At 39.1% G+C, this 21782-nt stretch overlaps 1 protein-coding gene across 1 annotated transcript in view; it reads right to left on the reverse strand.

Annotated features, from left to right (window-relative positions):
* The window catches only part of PREP (prolyl endopeptidase), a 110783-nt gene that overhangs the window by 17971 nt on the left and 71030 nt on the right, over positions 1–21782 (reverse strand). The window contains exon 11 of the mRNA XM_075498468.1: positions 446–582. Coding sequence (XP_075354583.1) covers positions 446–582 — 137 coding nt within the window. The remainder of the gene's footprint in view (positions 1–445; positions 583–21782) is intronic.

Consider the following 21782-nt stretch of genomic DNA (forward strand, 5'->3'; position numbering starts at 1 on the left):
TCCATTTTTCATAATATTTAGGCATAGGTAATTGTATAACTTGGAAAAAAGAAAACTTCCTATGTTATTAGTTCAGCAAAGGGCTGTCATACTTGCTTAATGTATTATGTCCATATGCTTTTCTGTTGAGCTCAGTGACAAAGCAGGAAGAGGTTAAGGTGTAATCCAAAGGGCAGGGTGCCTGCTGTAAACCTCGGAAGAGCACAGCACTTCTCTGCTCTGACATAGATTTCTTCTGTGACCCTGGGCAAAACCCTTGAATTCAGAACTAACAAAGCAGACAAATGATGCCTGGACACTGATGTGCAGTCTTTATGGCTCCCATCTTGTGTCTCAGGGACCTCAAATGCATTACTCTGTCAGATCCATAGTCCACCCTGCCCCCAGTTTGTGACAGTTGTTAATACCAGATACTTCAGAAGAAGGTATAAATTATCCCGCTTACCTGTAGCTTGGTGTAATTGATATGTTGAAGCCTCCATATCCATACAAGAAGGCAGGATGAGAACCATCCAATTTAATTCCTTTCTTGTGAATAATAAACATTGGGATCTTAGTACCATCTTTGCTAGGGTAGAAAACCTAACACAAAAGAAAAAGAAATCTGAAATGCTGTTATTGTCGTAACTCTCCACAACTGCTGATAACAAGAATCGGAGGCAATCACTTCCACGGTGTCCAATGGGTAAAACTTCCCGAGCAATCTGCACCAATTGCCCAGGCCAGGTTCAGTAATGACCATCACCCGCTTGGTTGCTTAGCAGCTCTGGAAAACGTATCAAAATGAGACAATACAAAAGGTATGACAGTCATTTTTACTTATCTTATCCATCAATTCTACATACCGGGGGTTTAAGAGAATGCTACAAAACCAACACAATTCTCTGCAAGGGAAGACTGGCGTTGTGAAAACACAAGAACTGCATGGTCCATCATACATGAAAGCAGCAAAGACTGAGCTGGCAAGGAGAACGAACAGAACTAAAACTAGATTTCCAAGCTAAAATTATAATTTCTAAAAATGTCTCCTTTTTAAAAATTCAAAATTTCAGACACTAGAGAACAGTGGACAGAGAAGAAACAAACTCATGGTAGGGTGGTGATTTAGTGAGACCCCACTAAACATTACATTGTTTTGGATAACAGCGAGCTATGTTACTACCAAATAAATACGTAAACCTCTCTGAAGATCTGGTACCTCTCTAAAATAATGATTACCTCTCTAAAATATGGTACCTCTCTAAAAAATGGTACCTCTCTAAAATAATAATAAATACTGCTAAAATAATGATTACCTCTCCCTCCAAGATGAACAAACAGGAGGGGGTGGTGGAAATCAATTCAGTGAGACACCGAGATATGTGAAGCTATTTAAGCTTCTCCAAACATTACATTGTTTTGGATAACAGCGAGCTATGTTACTACCAAATAAATACGTAAACCTCTCTGAAGATCTGGTACCTCTCTTGTACCGCTGAAATCACAGAGAATTCCTTTGTATCAGTTGATGCAGCAGTCTTTGCTTAAAAACAGAAATTTAATCAGAAGCGGAAGGCCAAAGAGATTTAAAAAGTCACAGTATTTTGGCTTTAGTATTAATACATTGGCATTACAACATTTCTTAATGGAGTCACTCCACACACCAGATTCAAGTCAAAAGAGTACACTTTGAATAGCTGAAGACACTGTTTCTTACTAAGTCTTGTGAAAACAGCAAAAAGCTGGCTACTCAACACTTGCACATGCAGCATGAATTCACCAAAGCAAGTCTGTATCCAGCAAAAGTGGACTAAGCATTGGCCAGTCTTTCCAGGTTGTCTCGACGACCACTGCACATCATCGGGGTGGTAACATAAGCCATGACAGAAACTTTCGTAGCACTCGGTGCATTTTCAGGCATTACCTAGCAGCTGGAACCAGGAGCCCTAACGCTGTAGAACCCCCAAAGCCATCCAACAAGACAACTGAACTACCCCCTGACTCTCAGGAAATCGGCTCCCAAAACACCAAGTATCCACACAGCATCTGCTTTCATATGTTTTTCCATTACTGCTACAGCACAGTGTGAACTTAAAAGCTAATTCCATGTACGCAAACATAGACTGCAATTGCTTAACACAGTTCCTGTACCTTCTTGTTTTGATGCATGTATCTGCCTGCATGCTCTAAGCTAGGATCCAGCATGTCTTATTTTGCCAGTCAAGCAAAACACGTGGGTGTGAATGCGGTTTACTGCATTCATGGTTGCACTAGGTGATCTTAGAGGTCTTTTCCAACCTTAATGATTCTAGGATTCTATACTGCTTGTCATGAAGTTCTGGTTGACTACTTTTCATTGCTTTGGTTTTAGCATCATTATTTGTAGCTTCTAGTCTAATTAGAAGAAAGAAGTAGTAAATGAAGAATGACATTCTTATTTTGTTGCATGTTTACAACCTCTGTGCTTTTAAAGGAAATAGACCTACCACGCTTTATAAAGCACACGATCAACAGGATCTATTTTTATAACACATGAACCCCAACAGTAATATGAACCTGTGCAACACATTTATTCTGAGCATTGCCTGTAATGTGAAACATGTAAATCCACATGGCATATTGAAAACAAAATAATCACATTTAATTTTAGTTTAATCATTGCTATGGAAATGTAAGAAATTTCAAATGAAACGCATCTGTCTCTGAAGGGTTCACCAAAACCTGTAGACATATTCCAGATAAAATTCAGTATTTCACAGTTCCTAGCAGATGGAAAAATTGAGAACAAAAGCCCGAAGGCATTTTTATACAGATGAAATCACTGTTTCCAACTACTGCCACAACTATATCTTTACTGACAAGTGCTCATCAGAACTCACTGCAGTAGAATACAAAGGATTTTCATCTTTAGTATTTAGCTGAATACTATAAACAAATATCTGATGGACAGAAGAACTGCTGAGGCTGGTGATGAGGAGTTACAGAGAGACTCCTCTCTAAAATGCTATCCATCAACTCCAGTTGCTGCTGACAATTCCCACAAGGTGAGCACCTGGCCCTCCTATGTTTCCCGTCACTTACTGCTGTTGGCCAGTCCTTTCCCGATGACTAAAGGATGCCACTAATTTTCCTGCTTCTTTCTAAACAAGGGGATTATTTTTTTAAACACTTCTCTGAAAACTGTCTTCACTAGGGCTTTTATCATCATCAGTTAAGATTAAATAATATACCATTAAATGAAAACTCAACAAAAAAAGATGCATGTCAAGGTGACATTTGCAATTTAAGTTTTCACTCCTATCTTTGCTAAAATAATGATTACCTCTCCCTCCAAGATGAACAAACAGGAGGGGGTGGTGGAAATCAATTCAGTGAGACACCGAGATACGTGAAGCTATTTAAGCTTCTCCAAACAGACTATTTTCAACAACTGATTCAATCTCACCTTTAAATTAGGTGTTATCTCTGAAGCAAGTCAAATGGTTTATTCACGTAACCAATAAAGGGACGTGCTTCTATCTCAAAGATTAAGGTAAACTGGAAAGGGCAAGCCCTAAAAAGAAGAATTTCCCATGATGGTATTTCATGCCTAATTTTAGAAGCTGTCAGCTTTTACGTGAGTAAATGCTCATAAAAGGGTACTACTGTTTTCTGCTTTATCACAGCTAGGAGTGATCCACTTGTACTGGCCACATTATATTACTCATTGCTCATATATTTTCAAATAAAGACTCTCATGTCACTACGACCATTAGCACACATAAGAAGAGGACAAATTAGCAAAGTGATTCTGGAGGGAAAAGGATTGGGTACAATGCTTCAGCCATATTGTCATGAATGATGAAACTCATCATTCAAAGAGGGACATGCTAAAAATAAATATTTTCAGCCTCTAGGAATGCACCAGCAATGCTGTGTGGTTGACAGGGCACTCCTGCTGCATGCAACCCTTCGTACTATTCTAGGACCATACCGCTGGAGCGGTACAGCAGCCCTGAAATAGCTGTAGCTAACTTCAGCTCACACTGATGTCCCTATCTGTCACACGGCAGAGGGGTCCCAGTGCCAGAAAGAATCCCTTTCAATTCAGATGCCGGAACCTGAGGCATAAATTTCTAGCCCCTATTCTTCTTATTATGACCCACGGAGAATGCAACACTGTTCACACAATTACTCATTACTATAAACTACATGAAGATTAAGCTGTATAAACTACACAGTCTTAGTCATTCTTCTTTAGTGCATACGTATATATATTTATGCAGTGTTGGGTTGGTTTTGGGTTTTTGTTGGGGTTTTTTGTTTGTTTGGAGGTTTTTTTTTTAACTTAGCATTTGAAAGCAATTTACACTCCATTTTCACCTAAAAAAGACAATGGAAGTTTACTTCCAAGACAGTTTACAGAGTAAATTTTACAGTTAAATACAGTTAATGGCTGTGTGATAGGATTTGTAAATTTACTTAGGAGTTAAGTAGGATAAAAAAGTTCTGTATATTCACTCCTGGGGAGGTCTTTGTCCTCCTAATTATTATTTGCTTCAAATGTACAGTATTTATGTTAGGTGAATCTTCACTTGGGGAAGAGGGGAACAATCTGCCAGCATTGCAGACACACACCTAAATTCAGAAAGACTCTAAGTTTATCCACTTCTGCCTCTGCATTGACAAGAAGCATCCTCTCTACCTCAAGTCACCAGGAGGCAAAACTAAGTATTTTAGCTTTTGAAAAGCTAAGAGGATTTGAAAGAGAGAGGTGGAAGACAAAGTTTTTCTTTCATTTGTCCATACAGATAATATAACCAGACATTAAGACTTACACAGAGAACTAAAAATAATTTTGGCAATCATCCACTATGTACTTCTCTTGTGAGTAAATACGAAATCAGTATCTTTCAATATTAAAGGAGTGATACAATCATCACAAATAAAGAAATAAAACTAATCTGCCTGAATACTCACATTGTGTCACATTATAAAAAATACTTAAAACTACTGAAATTGAATAGAAACTTCCATTTTTAAAAATTAAAAAACTCAGCAATTTGTGAGTATTCCGTTTCACCTTTTCTCCCTTTCAGAAATGTTTTCTGTTTATATATGGAGACATTAAAAGATGTATGTAATTACAATTGTTCAGGGAAAAAAGTGCATGTAAACCTGAAATCATCTTACTTTTATGAAACCAAAAATCAGTCTAAGTAAAAACCAACCCCAAACTTGTACAGATTTAAAATTAACCTTATAAAGGTAAGATTCAACACAGGTTTTGAAATACTGCTGTAAAACACAAAAGAAAAAATAATCTTATCCAAAGAGATCTAATGCGTATATTTTTAAGCTGTGAACAGTATCTGAGTGTCTAGAAACCTTTTATAATTTTTCTGACTTGCTCATTAATGGCAAAGAGAATTAAAATCCAATTAAAAAGTATTTAGTTTGGCTTTTCAGAAAGACTTATTTCCTGCAGATAATACATGAATTTTACATATGAAAAGAAACTTTGACTTCTGGGACTTGAAAACACCCCCTAAGTCACAGAAGGGTAATTACTCTTAGAAAGCCACTAGTGATTCTAAAAATATCTCTCTCAACCTCTTTCAAGATTAGGTACTACATACCAGAGATATCAATTCTTTCCATGTCTTTGTGTGCTTGATCAAAACCAGGTAAGAGTTACACTTGTCATGAGATTGACATCCATTGTGCGAAATGCTGAAGAATTTTACAAAGATCAACTAAAAAGGCATATAAGTCACGCTAGAATACTCCTTATTAAAAATGCGTGTTCGATGATTTGGGTTTAATAACACCAAGACAATGCCTTTAAAATGAGTTTTGTTCCCATGTCTTCTATATTAGTTTTACTGAGATAATTCCTTGTCATTTGAAAAAAATACAGGATGTAGCAGTCTTGGGCTGCCCTCACACACGGCTGCTGTGATTCCACTAGCGGCCACCACAAAGTTACAGGCGGTGCTAGAGAAGCACAGTATCCCGCTGAGTCCCACCAGACACAGGTGTGAGTGAAGCACGCATGGCTCTGTTGAGCAGTCGATCAAAGGGAATGACTACTTCAGTTTTTATTTCCCGGAACTGCGTTTCAAGCATGCAGTTTCACATAAAGTATTTCCTTCATTGAGTGTGAAGTGAAGATTTCTCATCACACTTACACCAACATTTGTGTTTTGAGATCTGGGGAAGAAAAGCATAAAGAATTCATAGTAAATTACTTAACGTCGCTCATGTTTTCCCAAACATCCATCACAAATGTTTTGTAAAAGGCTCACCAGTTTAAAAATGCCACACAACCATCTTTGAAAGATGACTGGAAGAGTAAGGGAGTAGTCCCTGGAGAAAGTTTTCTTACACAGACGGTGGCATCAGGGTGTTCAAACCTATATTTAGGTACAGAGATAATGGCACCTGAGGCTGAACAATACTACACAGCAACACCTCCCACTGACAAGTCCTAATAGCTGCTTCTCAGTGCTTCAGCAAGGCAAGGCACAAAGACCCTGCCTTCACACCAGCAAGTCTGAACACTTCAGCACTGGCAGGCAGGGAGAAATCCACTCCTTGAGGTGCCAGGGCAGAAATCTCATCGATTCAAACAGAATCGTGCGCTGCTGTGCACACCACCTCCCCACAGCACATTCAATCCCTCACTGCCTCCGACCTTACAAAAAAACTGACACTAGTCTGGGGCTAAAGACTATATAACACATCACAAGCAAAACGCCTTATTTATTGCAGCAGCGGCATGGACCCAAGTATAAGACCACCAGTGGCCCCAGGGACAGCTCTGGCAGCCAGCCAATGGCCACCTGTTTGTAAGTTGTTAGTAAGCAGCTCTTACTAACCACCAGTTTTTGTATTCCTACATGCAGGATGAACCAGAAGTCAGGAGAAGTAATAGAGAACTATTACCACTACACAGCAAATCCACAGGATCTGAGGTTTCCTTTCTTGGGAGGGGAATCCTCATCAATCTTCTTTAAGCCTCTTAAATTAGCTTCAAAGCAATTCTGTGCGGGTTGCAAAGCTTGCTTAATGCGGAACTGGACAGGGGCCAAAGTAACTCAGTACAGTAAAAATTCGTGCAGGTAAAACCCAGAAAGAAAAACACCCACTACAGACATTTGCAAAAGCACTATGAAAACAATCAAGGAACCTTTTAGAAGAAATTGTTTCACCACCCACCCACTGGGACAAAAAGCAGCCTTATGCTGACAGAGGCAAAGTGCCAGGACATGGTCTTTTAGAAGAAATGCCTCCTTACCAAGTTCAGCTGCCTAGCTGCAAATGACTACAGGGAGGTATCTCACAGGGTGGTGGGAGGACAGAGGTGAAGGCAGAGAAAAATATGGCTGAAAGTTCAGAAATCCTGCAGGACTGGCATGGCAGAAATTGCTCTTAAATCACACTTTTCTAGATTAATTAAAAGGCAGCGTTCCCTTTACATAAAGCCTTAGTGGTAAATGGGATCCAGTGAGACCCCTCTACTCCACTTCTGCAACCTGAAAGACTTCTTGTCTCTTCTCTGAATGTTTATCCTCTGCCCCTTTCAGTGTGATCTCAGAGCTTCCTGCAGCAGAGTAATTGGCATCTGCCATGTACAGTTATTCCTTTTCTTTCATCAATTTGCCTTAAAGAAAACTTAGTGTACAGTGTAGAGACAGCTAGATATCAGATAGGTAACATTTACCTTTTGAGTTAAATATACATCGTAGTCATGTTAAACAGAAAAAAGTCCCAGGGACGAAGTTACAGTCTCTTTCTTGAATTACCTCTGTGCTTACACATTCAAGAAATAAGATTACTCTGAAGTAGTATAGCATGAGATAAGCAAAAGGCTGTCTCAATGGAAGTAGCACACTGTTATAAATAAAAACATAAGTAACAGCTGCTGGCTAGTGTGATTTCTTTCATTAAATCAAGCTTTACTTCATTGAGAAAACTGCTCTGACAGGAGAAAACTCACTGTAATAGTGCGTAGGCATTAGAAAGCAAACACTACTCATCTTTACCATGCTGGAAATCAGTTCAAGTTGTAATGATAAACACTGTAAGAATAAAAATGTAGAGGAAACTTACCATGGGGTAAGCAAGGGCGAGAATTTACCTTATCCAAGCTACTCCACAATAACTATTCTTATTTATGCTTTTACTCTATGGTAGGTGCACACATCTAATTCAACATGCTGAGAAAGAGATATATTCATTCAAACAGTAACTGGCTAATTCAGCTTTTCTGTTTCTGACTCCATCTTGCTCAAAACTTGCTGGGTTATCTCAACACACTCCCGCTGTTGAGCTTTTACAAGCTTCAGAAAGATGACACAACCCCTGTTGTTTTTTCTCCCTAACACAAGGGCACCTACACTGTTCAGGGTGCTCAAATTTCACCTGTAAACCAGTATCCAAAAATTCTTGCACAGAACAAATTCAATCCTGACACTGGTGATGTCAAGCTCCCAGCTTGTATCAAAGCCCCAACAGGACCCACATATTCCACTTACATTGCCAAGAAGCTTTATTTATGACTTTCAATAGCTGGACAATTTCAGAGCGCTCTGCTCTCTCTTCCTTAGAGAATCATATCCTGTTTATAGATGTCAAGTTGGGTACCCAAAACCAGAGGTGCTATAAATCACTAAACACCTAGAAAAATTCTGCATGTGGCTAGTACAATATTGAAAAAATAGTTGATACTCTTCATTCCTACTTTCTGGTTTGAAAAGAAACCGAGATCATCTACACTGGACAATGCATGCTTCAAAATCAGTCCCAGATCACTTATCCTGTGAATATTTATTCTGAAGAACTTACTGAAATAAACAGGTCACTTAGAAGCATTGTACAGCACTTCCATGTGCAGTTTCTCAGTCAAATTACAGCTACATATAATTTAATTTCTGAGATTTAAGCTTAAATTCAAAGTTACCCATTTGTGCCCCTACATGATTAAAAAACCCAAAATGGCAGCAGAAGAAAAAAAAAAATCTCTCAGGAATGGTCAAGGATAAACTAAAGTCCTAGAAAATATTTGGGGTGCTAGGCTTAGAAGAAAGTAATTCTAAGGATCAGACGCTATTGATTTCAACAGTTGTGTCTTGGTGACCACCTCCTTGCTGTGGAGACAGTACTTCAGGCTCATCTGTTGTTTTCAGATTTGCAGTACTCATTGTACAGTGATGAAAAATCACCTAGCGAGTATCAAGAAGTAGAAAAGAATTATGACAATGAGTTCTTGTGACACTGTTGTAACAATACTTAGGGAAAAAAATAAACCAACACTAGTATAAAGCAACCCAGCAAAAATTTCACTTGATGGCATGATTTCCAGACAGATGTCATAACCAAGACTTGAAGGTACTGCATAACAGGAACACCCAGAAGTGTGCTGATGCATCCCTATAATACTGTTGGAACAAGGAGGAGACAAAGGAATAATGAAGAGGAACGCTTTTTTTTTTTTTTTTTAAAAGCCATAAGACTAAGGACAGCTTGCATCAATCTTTTCTTTCTTGGGTAAAATGTGAACAAGACAGCAAAATTCATTAAACTTGTATCAGTCATAAGGAATTCAACTACTAATAATCAACTACTAAAAAAATCAACAGATCAAATGTCTAATGATGTCAAGTCAACTTCAGTGAGTGCTAACAGTTCAAAAAACACCAGTAAATAAAAGGAAAAAGTCAGGGATGTTCCTATTGGTAAAAGATTCCCTGATTTTAAGGCATTCTACCATTATGCTTTGAAGCTTTTCTGCATCTTGTCTATTTTCAGCTGTTAGCAGTGATCACTGTGCACTATTACTTTCAAAAATAATTGACAAATTGGCTGAAAAGCAAGCAGTTCAGGGAGCTGTCAGGGAGAATTTATGTATCAATTTTTCCGTGTCTGAGTACAGCAAGCCAGAACTAAGGAAATAATCTATTTCTTGATATCATTCATCTACACAGTTGAAAAAGTAGTTATTATGATTAATAATGATATTTCTAGGAGGCTTCCCTTGTCCCATAAATTTCCTGGGAGATGTTTCAAGGACAGAGCAGAAATAATTAATCTAAGGAAAGACGATATTCTATCAGTACCTCTGGGCAGTGTTGATAAAATCAAATCAACCGCTAAATGAAGATGCAAACTAGATTACCCTTAATAAAATTGCACACTGATGAATTTGTACTGGATCATAGACAGACAAAAGCCCACAGAAAAAAACTCATATAATTAGTGAGTGAACTGTTTCTGGGTGGAAATTGAACTGCTACCTCCCTTGCTTTTCCTTGGAAAAAACATTATTTTAGAATGCCCCAAGATTTCATAATTTTTAAACTTTTACTACTTCTGATCTTGTGCTGAGGGACAAGAGAGAAGTCTCCTGAACAATCCCACTCATATGAGTGTTCCAAGTACACAAGTTGACAACTGCATCCCTGGATACTTATTGAAGCACTTTGTGTTTAATTTGTCCTATCTCTTCACCAGTGAATGACAATTTCAGAAAAAAAAAACAAAACCCCCACACCAAACCTGTCTAGATAAAAAGCTACTGACTAAGAAGCTTTTTTAGCTCTGCCTTACATGTTATTAGGGCAAATTTTTTCTGCATTCGGTATAAATGGAGACTATGCCGTTTGAAAGCATCCAGCAACACCAGCATATTATTAAGAGGTTTGACTGTGCCACCGAACACTGAAAAAGATAAACCTCTGAGAGGTTCTCCAAAACCTCCTCATTTCTATTTAGTAAAAATTATTTGCTCAGTACAAACTGAACTGTGCATAACTATTATGTGACGATCTTGGTTAATACGCATCCTTTTCTAAGGTAATCATGTTCAACAGTGAAAGCAAGAGTCGTAGCTTTATTTTACAAGATATGCTATCATTTGCTTCCCTTTTTTCCTTTAAATTAGAGTCCTCTCCAAGCAGCGGCCCCACGGCCTCATTTACTTTGCAGAGGCTCCCAGGTTATGAACAAGTTAGTTACACGAAGTCTGAATCAAGTCTATGTAAGATCTCACCAACGTTTCAAATGGCTGTTTTCCACTCTCAACTCTATTAATCTGTTTTCCACCGCGGTGATGAATGTTAATTAACAACAACAACAACAACAAAAAATCCTAATCCAACAAGCAGTTTTGGCCCTGGGTGAAGAGAGCAAGTAGAATTTTATTGGGCTGCTGTGATATATATTAGAAGTTTATCTGCATTTTTCATTAGTTTTAAATATTACCAATTATAATTTGTTTTTGTCTCCCGTATGTAGTTAATGCATAGTTATCATTATTAATCTTCCAAACGTATAATTTATTTCTCTGTCCTGCTTTCAAGCTGTGGTTGGTAAGGGCCCTGCGATGGCCTGCATTTGTATGCTACCCAGCACACTGGTCAATGCGGTCCATGACTAAGACTCCAAAGTGCTGTGATAATGCAAGTAAATAAAGGAGCAACAACCTTCTATTTTGTTCTCTGCAGGCTGCTGGACTACCTTAAACCTCTCGGTATCTGTTGTATGCCAAGCCTAACAAATGACTGCAAAAACTAGTTACCAACTTGTGTGTGCTTGGAGGCCTGCAGCTCTGAAACACAAACCTCCCAGCTCTGCCAGAGCTGTTTCTATTCTGAAAACACCCCAGTTCCCTGGTAGCCTACAGGGACACCATTCAGAATGAGAGATGCATCCACTGTAAAGTATTTAAATGGAATAGGAACTGCAGGGAAGCTTAATTGCTAACAGGAAACGCTGAGACGCTGCAGAAAAGAGGGGACAAGGGAGTGCTTTTTGGAAGGAGTAACAAACAGAAGGCAAAACTACCTGAAAAAGTAAAATGCAATCCAATAAGGCCAGAAATGCAATGTACTATACTCTGACAGGTACAGTCACCTACAGGATAGGGAACAACTGACAAAAAAAAAATTCAGAAAAGTATCGTGGAGTTACAGTACACACCAAACTGAATTTGAACAAACAATGAATTGTTAGGGAAAAGGCAAACCTTATCCTGGGACATATAAGCCAAAGTCTTACCCGCAAGACAAATGAAGTAATGCTTTCTGCTGTATTCAACATTTGCAAAGCCTCAGCTAGAGTGCTGTGTTCAGTTTAAAACATGGCACATTATATGCTGGCCATCTAAAGAGATTCTGGGGAAAGAAAGAAGAGTAATAGGAGGCACAGAAAATACAATCCGCTAGAAAAACTGAACAAAGTGCAGTTTTTGCGGTTTTTTTTGGTTTGTGGGGGGGGTTTTTTGCTGTAACTAGAAAGAGAACTACCCGTCTTCCATGTCTGTGAGGGACACAAAGCAATGCATTTCAACCACGGCAAGGGAATTTACATGAGACCTTGTGGGGGAACCCCTGCTCCCTGCGAAAGCTTTTTAAGAGTAAATACAGGGAGACATTGGGACAGATTGCCTAGGGAGACTGAAGGCTTTTAAGCACAAGGCAGACAAAAGCCAGCAGGAATGGTACAGGCAGAAGTGACTTGCTACAGAACCCAAGACAGATCAGCATGCTCTAGATTTGGTAGCCACAATGGCTAGCTTTGGGACATGGGTACATGCCCATGTCGCCACCACCTTCAACCACATTCAGTACTGTAGTTTCTTCCCTTTCCTGGTTTTTCTGTCCCTTGGTTATTACAGCAGCTCTGCCACGGGTTTTTCTGTTCACAACTGCAACATCACCTGCTGGGCAGTAACAGCTGGTTCCTCTCTTCTTGCAGGAAAAGCCAGTACCCTACCTCTTAGACTGCAATGGATTAGATGATCTTCTGAGATTGCTTTTATCCATGTTTTACATGATTTCAAGAAGAGAGGCTTCAAAAGTAGAAGCGGAGAAGACAAAGGGACTGAAAAAGAACAAGTGCCTCCCTTCTTCCTGCCTTCTACCTTTCACAAAACCATGATTGTTTGAGAGATGTGAAGGCCGTCCAGGGAGCTTACACATATAACAACATTTACAGGAACAACTAGTGAGAACAGAGATACATTCAAAGATCCACCACTTGCATTGAGAATTTGTACTAGTTAAATTTCAGAAAATGGTTTAAATTTTTAAATATTAAAAACGTAAACGTTAAAATTAAACCCAAAATCTTTTAAAGCTTGCCCATCTATATATCACAGATGTGTAAAGCTATAAACAGAGCGCACAGTATTTTATTCTCAAGTAGCACAGGCTTCATTAACAAGTAAACAACTGTAATTACTATTGTTCTTGCAAATCTGCTCGAATTTAGAAAACATCCCATGGCAGACACAGATATATACCTGTGTATGAAACTCTTACTAAATGTAAGTTCCCTTCTTTGGAAACCTAGTGACTACTCAAGAGACTTAGATGACACTGCTAGCACAATACTGAAAAAGACAACCAGAAGAGTCTGGTTGTCTCGGTGGCCTGGCGAAGGAATTCAACACGTTTCTCTGCTAGATCAATGGCTTGAATGCTGGCCCACACCAGTGATGACTGACAACTGCAATCATCTAATGATCTTTTGCCAGCTGTGTGAATAAAACCAATGATTGCGGTCCCAGAGCGATCTGTCCTCAATGCAGCATTATCATCACAACTGAACACCCTTCTGGGTAGGCTCTATGGGGCAAACTAATGGGTGGGCAGATGGTTAGAAAAATTCCCACACTTGCAGAGGAGCGCTCTCATTCTGAGCAATGCTGGCATGCCAAAATTTGACATTTAGCCTCAAAAAAGGGACAGAGAAAAGAAAAGTGGTAGCTACCACTTCTTTCTTTCAGTAGAGGACTATACATGCAGTCCATAGCGTGCTGAAATTTTCCATTTTTATGACTGCTTAGTCTGAGCAAGAATTGAACAGCCACAAAGAAGCTTTGGAGCCGTTTTTCTGTGGAAGCATCCAGTGTGTTTGATCCTCTACCACTGATGGAATTGGTTGTTCAGTCTGCACTGTACAAGACACACAAACACTACGCTGATCAAAAGACAGTGTTTTGTCAGCATTTAATACTATTAGAGATATCGGGAGTGGGGGCTTTTTATTGATGTTGAAGTTCTATGAACTCTTACGTGTGTAAGACTAATAACTGGCTTGATTAAGTTTTCAAACCACATCTGAAGACTCAACTCTGAGGATCAGCAAAAAGAGGAGTAGCAAACCACTGCCATTAGAACAGGAAACCATCAAAACATATCCCCAGTGCAACACCTCATCAATGTGCAACCACGGACAAATTTCATTCTGAATGTTTCTGCTCCTGTAGAATGAAGCTAATAATACTCACTACCTTTGAGAAATAATACTGATATGCTTATACAAAAGGGAGAAGAAAAGTTGAAAGAAGATTCCCACTGAGAATCATTAAATAGAATTCTTACTTATCTTGTGAGTAAGGGAGTTAATTAAAATAGTAATATGTTCATGGTTAATTACTGGAGGTGAGATCAGTCACAGGAGTGAATATGAAAGCTAGAGAAAAAAAGAGAAGGGAAGAAATCTTCAGTGATTTGTTTAGAAAGAGGACAAGAAACGAGCATTTTCACTACAACAACATTCTCATTTTAATCTCTATATCAGCTACTACTGATATTCCTGAAGGCTTAAACTCACATGTTCATTTAATGTGTCCAAGTTAATGACTTTTAAAATCTTTTTCCTGATCGCAAAATGTATTTCATCAGTTATTTTAAAAATCAAAACTATTTTTTATTGACAATTAACAATACAATCATTTAAGACATGGGAGGCTGTAAAACAATCCTTTAAGCTCCATTACAATTGCTTGAGCTCTTGTTTAAAACTCCTGTGTATAAAAAGGGATTCTCTACACTATGTTCAATGGTTACAGCTCTGTTCTAATCCATGTTATTTCACCTTGTGAAACACATCATGTTTTCACCTTGTGTTTTCACCTTTAATTTTAAGGAATTCTGAGAAAGAAACGGAGCACAGAATGCAGCTTGGGATCAAGTATGCCAACTAACAGCTCCACTCACTAGAAAAGTGGAAAACAAACCACTGCAAATTCAAACAAAAGTTCTACTGAGTAAGACATAAAAAGAGTATTTCACAATGAGTTTTAGTTAAACTACTAAGCAATCACTTCTCTCGTAGGCTTAAAACAAATGAATGTTTTTACAATGTTTTGAGTATGAAGGTTCTACAGACTCTAACATTTTAAGCAGCTCTTCAATTCCCTGCACACTTAGCAGAAAAATAAACAATCTAATATTAAAAGCTTGGAACTAGTGAATCACAAAGCCTATATAACAATCCAAATGAACTGGTATTTTAGTATTATCCCCCACACTGTGTGGTCTGGTATTGTGCTAATTCTTCCTAAGAGCAGCTCTGTGCTCCTCCATCCCAAACCACATTTCCATTGTTCTGCATTCTGCTGAACAAAAGCTCCCCACATCCTAAACTGCGCAGCAATCCTCTGTGGTATGTAAGAAGGGGATAAAGCAACCCCAGACACTTAGACCTTAAAGCAGGATTTGAACTGGATCAGGGAAGAAAGCAATGCAAAATCCTATCACTTCATCCTCTTACTTGGAATATGGAGATCTGGTTCCCACTCCAGACACTTAGGGAATATCATGGTCTGCCAGAATTACTGGTGTGAATTATCTGAAGTGCATTGGATGGGGCTGCTTAAATATAATGAGTGTAGAGCCAACTGCTACTCCTCTGCTCAGGCATAAGGCTTTCAAAGTTCCAGAGCATGTAAGGTCATTATGGGAAATCCTTCACTTGGTACTCTTCTAGACAAAGTCCTTCACACCAACAACTTCCCCCCTTAAAATGGAGTGTACTGTGGCTGCAAGTATGTAACACATTTAACACACAATCTCTTGGCTTTCAAGAAACACAGGGCCTTAAAACTAGAGGACTACATTTTCAGTTAGTGTTTCTTCACTGACCTACAATTAGAAGAGTTAATGGCAGATTAAGGTGGTGTTTGTAATGACCACATGCCAAGGGTGTAAGATGCTAAATTCACATCGGCAAACAGCCAATACTGCCACAGTTGTCACTGTGATTTTATTGATGTCCTCCAGAGTGAGACTGTTGTCTTGGTGCCAAAACTACAGCCATTGCCAAAACACCAGCAGAGACCAGAGCTGAAGACTTCAGTCTTCTTCTGGGAGCTCTGACGGAAGCAGCTCAAAGCTCATTTCCCCCCTGCAAGAGGGCAGGTGTCTGCCACGCTGTGGCAAGCACTAAAACCGGTGCATTTCTTCACATCCCCCAACCCCCATATTTCTTCAATTTCTTCCTCACTTCAATATGGAACCACAAGGAAATAAAAGGAATAAAGTAGAAACAGAAAACAATAAGCAACTTGTTTCCCCCAAGTATTAATTCTACTCTCCCATCCCGCAAGATCGAGGCAGGATTCAAACCCCAAATACTGTCAGAAGCAAGAAAGTCCAGCTCCTCAAAAATCAATCCCCTTTTGGCTGTGCTGGATTCTCAGGAGGGGGAAGAAAAAGTTGCCAAAACAACTTACTCCCCTGAAGAAAAGGGGAGAATTCTTTGTCTCTGCTCAGAATCAATGTAAAAAGTACATGCCTCTCTTCTCTAGTATGAGAGTGCTTTTTCTCAACAGAGATAAATTCAGAGCTACTGAATTTCTCTCCAAACTCCAGCAATCTATCCATATATTGGATATATATATCCATATATACTTAGATAAGGGAAAGAAACAACAGTAAGACCATCTCTATATCCACAGTGAAAAAACAGCGATAATATCAGCTCTTGCATTGCTAAGTAGGTTGAGCTTACTACAGCTTTCACTGGATGCTGCTTTCCTTCCTGGTACTTTTTATTTCAACGAGGGAATCTAATGCTCACGGAATGACACCACCAGCAATGGCGAGATCCAGAAAGAGTGTGGGCAGGTGCTGTGCACAAGTTTCTCCCACAACTCTGCCAATCAAGCTCAAGCCTGACTCATCTTCTCTCAACGTTGTATTTTCCTGAAACAGAGATTAACTGCTGTGCCAAACTGTACGGTGTCAAGTTCCGCTAGGAATTAGAATGACTGTAGACAAATTTTCCCTATCAATGACTCATAACTTGAAATCAGTGCTGTAAGGGCTTGAAGATGGGGGTGAAAGACTGAACAATAAAACAATAAACTTCGCATGAAAATTACTTCACTTATAAAAATAATTTCTGCAAAAGAAAGAGGAGGAAATTCATCCCAGCCCCAAGAAAAGAAATATCCTTTTTAAGACTTGTCCTTCTTTCATCTCTGCAACAATACCTAAACAGCAGCTGCTTTTAAAGCAAACTAAGTTGTAAAACTAACTTGTGTTATGAATTTCACCTTTCTTCTGCAAGAGCTAATCCAAAGTGCATCTGTCAATAGCAACATCTATTTTGGTTCATCTCAAACTATTTTAAGGACAGTACTGGAAGGTATTCAAAGAATGGCAAAAGGAGCCAAACAACATTTTTATGGTTGCAATTTCAACACTTATAATCCTGCATATCAGCCTAAAAGTAGGTGAGTTGTGAGCCAGGCCAGAAGAATGTTTATCCATGATTAAGTGTCACTGTGAGGTGTTAATATGGAGAGGCACATAAGAACTTAGTTGGCAACTTTGTAAAGTAAAATAAAGGCTTTTTATTTAAAGCAGCAGTTGAGTTAGTTATGCAGTAAACGGCTTACGGCAAGTGCTGTTTTTAAGTTCCTGCAGAAGTGTTTTTTCCTCCTGCAAAACCCACCCTGGGCTATTTCCTGAAAAAGTCTGTCATTGTGATGGATGGAAGCGTGCAAGGAAGCAAAGACAAATTTCAAGAAATGTTTGGCAGAGGAAAAGTTATTAACGCAAATTAATATATCATTTAACAAAAGTAGCCAGGATAAGTTTTCGATGTCTGGCAAGTATTTTAATCAGTCTGACTTTTTCGTGAAGGTCACACAGACTTTTTCAAGGTAAGGGCATATGCACAAGCTACTGCACAGTAAGTTAGACTATGTACTTGCAGGGTGTCACATAGAGCCAGCGACCTACAGGCATGCTCTTACCCTGGTATAAATATCAGGTACGTTGAAACAGCTCTCCCTTCAGTGCAAGATAAGTTGCTAATTTGCTCTTACTTTGGGCTGCCAAAGAGTAAGAACTTAACCTCAGGTACTACAAAGCAGCTGCTCTACCATAAATTTACTTAGTGTAGTAAACTTTATCACTGGTCCAAACTTGCACTGCACAGCATCTATGAAATACTGTAAAGTCGTTCCAAAAGAGCAAAAAACAGGCACTGGGGCATTTTCCAATTGCCATTAATTCAGGTTTCATATACACATGACACCTTACACTTCAGTTCAAATCTTCTTAACACAGTTATGTTTAATGACTGCTAAAGAACAACAACTCATTAAAGTTTCATATATGCTACACAGACAAAGCTAGGAAGATTGCTAGTCTTAGCAGGTTATTTCTTCAGGTATATGAGAATAAAGGAAGAACCTTGGCAGGAGACTTGCCTTTCATTAAGGACATGGGTTGGGACAGAGCCAGCAACATTTTTCTTTACTACTTAGTAATTCTGATGGAAAATAAAATTATGAAATAAATTCCATAGTGTTGTTCATTCTCCTGTAATCAGCAATCTTTGCCTATTCTCAGTATATTCCTTGCATTCTTAATTTTGAGTTTCTTTCACAATTCTCTGCAATGTTGCCCGAGTTTTGCAATGGCTATGTAAGGCTTTCATCTAGGTTGACAGCCATTTATAAACTGCTTTGATAAGCTGCCTTTCCCTCCTCCAAGCAGAAGCATCATCAAGGGTCCAAGTGGGACCCCACAAGTGAAAACAAGGACTGGAGTCTGGCAAAAGTGTGTAGCACCGGGCAGGCCGAGTTACTACAAAAGGTGACCAGGCAGTCCCAGCCCTGGCCCTGATAAACAGCCTCTTTCACAGCTCAGCTGAGATTTCTCCATGCATCTGAATGATATGGGAAACTAATTTCCAAGATGTTGTCACACTGAGATAATTAGTTCATAAAAGGCAAAACTGGATGAGTGATGAGCCAGAAGTGCTCTATATAAGCACTGATCCCAGTGTAACTACACAGGTCACATTTCCCTAGAGCTGGTACTGAGCAGGAGTGAGTAAGGAGAAAGCCAGGAACAGTGGTATTGACTTCCACCCCACGACAGCCTAGTGGTGAAGCTCTGCCAGTGATTCACAAAGTGAAGGCTTCCAAGGGCATAGCAACAGCATGCTTCCTCCTTGAAATTATTTGTATTACTGTTCTACTTTAACTTAATTTAGCATGTAATTGATTTAAATGTAAAATGAGATTTTTGTTTTCCAGACATTTATTTCATAAAATTTGATTTACTAGAAAAATACATTATTTCTAATTCATGGCAACCCCTTCTAAACCCTTTTTAATTACATGGGTAGTTGTGTTCCATTATTATCCTTCTGAGTTTGATGGCAGTATTATAATTGTACCGAGTTCTTTCCTTAAAGAGAATGCTGTTTTCTTTCTCTTTTTCAGCTCACTATGCCCTGAAGTTATGCTGTGGAAGTCCCTTAACGAGTTTGAGTGAAGCAGTAAAAACACATTCTCTGTGAGAACATTTCCAGCAAACTGTCCTCTACAACACTCTCATTTCTGTCTGGAGATGCAGAGACAAACAGATGGGGCTGTTTACAACCACCTCATGCACACACACTACTGTCTTTATGCTTTTAGAGAATCTGCCCTGTGTATGTGCCAGAGACAAAATTAAAACTAAGAGATTAAGAAAAATATCTAATCTCCTTTCAAAGTCTCCAAGCCATGCTGTCACACTGTTGCTTAATTTTATCTCCTAGGTCGTTTCACCTTTTTCCAGGCTAAGCTTATTTAAGTTCCACTTTAGGCACTGGATCTTGTTATACCTTTGTCTATAGAAAGAAAAATCCTCTATTCCACTCTTACTCTACAGATGCAAAATCCTACATATAAAACAATTAATCTACCCTCCAACATTTCCTCTGTAAATTGCAGGTATTAAATATGCTAAGCATCACAATATAATGACTGTTTTTCTAGACCCCTAATTATTTTGGTTGAATCACCATCCCTGGAGGTATTTAAAAGTCGTGTAGATGTGGCACTTAGGGACATGGTTTAGCGGTGGACTTGACAGTGTTAGGTTTATGGTTGGACTTGATGATCTTAAAGGTCTTTTCCAACCTAAATGATTCTATGATTTCAACAAATTTCTATGAACTCTCTCTAGAATTTCCATATCTTCCTTAAAGTCCTGACCAGGGCATAGTATTTTATCAGGGGCTTACCAAAGCTGTGTTTAGTGGAAAGATCACTTACTACTTAAAATGTGTATTTTGCATAATCTTTTTAGTCACAATACTTGTTGTGAGGTCAAAGCAGTTGTCTGCGAAGAACCCTGTATTTTCCTGAACCTGTTCCAGATCACCTGTAGCTTACGCTGTTTTCCATAGGAGTAATTTCTCTTAACTTTATAAGCCTTTGTCCCTGGAGGGTGAGCGAGCGGCTGCATGGTACTTAATTGCTGACTGGGGCTAAACCACAACAGTTTTAAACTTAGCTAATTCTATACGCCTTCACTTATGTGTGAGGAATAGGCACCTCCAAAGGAGTCTCCATGCTACTAATCTGAGGTACCTGTCTGAACCTTTGGTGCACACACAATAGCGTTTCAGTTCAAAACAAAAGTGTGGTTCTAAAGCAAGTCTCCTCAGCACTCTCACCTCCCACAGCAGAGAGGTTTCAGTGTATGCAGACTGGATTCCTTCTGGATGAAACTCAAGTAGCAGATACACTCCAGGAGTGCACCAAAAGTACTTCAACTGATAATGGAAATTCAATTCACAGGACAGGACGACAGCTAGTCCAAAGTAAAACTCTCAAAACGGACAGTGGATCCCCAGCACAAGCCATTTCACTCCTGCGATTATTATGCCACACTGCTTGTTACTGTACATGCAGCTTATGGCCTTCCAGGGATTGCAAAGGGAGCTCTGGGAGACCAGCTGACACAACCTACCTGATTTCAGATTTTGAAGTGGGATAAATCCCTCCCTGTTTCCCAGATGTCTTACCCTCACTTGGCTATACTGAAATGCAGATTGTCATAATGGGACCATTTAACAAGCAGTTTACATCGTTGTAAGTCAGTAACCTGCTGTCCTTCTTATTCTGTTATCTGCCAATCTTTGTTGACTCCAAATACTTTATTAGCAAAGACTTTATTCTCTAGATTCCTGAGGAATTTACTGAACAGCATTAGACCTTGCTAGGAAAGACCTCACGCATTTCTCTCCATGTTCATGTCTCACAGAACCAGTTTGTAGATCATCCATGTCTGTAATTTTAACTCCACTTGTGCAAACTTGTAAATCCAGGGGCCTTTGTTTTATCAAGGCAAAAAGGCTCTTAGGAAATTTGAGCCTTTGATGACTTTATAAACCATCCATGCAATCTTGCCCTCCCAAGAGGGCAGCAGGCATATTTGACACCACCTGTTTTTCATGAAACCAAAATAGGACAAATACGTTTGTCTTTTAATTCTTTATTCATGGAGTCCCAATGAATCATTAGAACCTTGGGAAACAGCTAAAACAGAGTATTAATGCAGCGCTAACCTACTATTTATTAAGTACTGAAGCAATATACCATGGATGCAGATCCTATGGTACTAGGTAGTGTACAGATAGAATGGAAGGGTCCCTGTCCCAAACCGTTTAAACATCTAAAACTAAAAGCTGTTAGCCGTGTACAATAATTGCTTCATGGGGTTTTACATTAGAAATGT

This window comes from Mycteria americana, chromosome 3, assembly GCF_035582795.1.
Source record: "Mycteria americana isolate JAX WOST 10 ecotype Jacksonville Zoo and Gardens chromosome 3, USCA_MyAme_1.0, whole genome shotgun sequence".
Lineage (NCBI taxonomy): Eukaryota > Metazoa > Chordata > Aves > Ciconiiformes > Ciconiidae > Mycteria > Mycteria americana.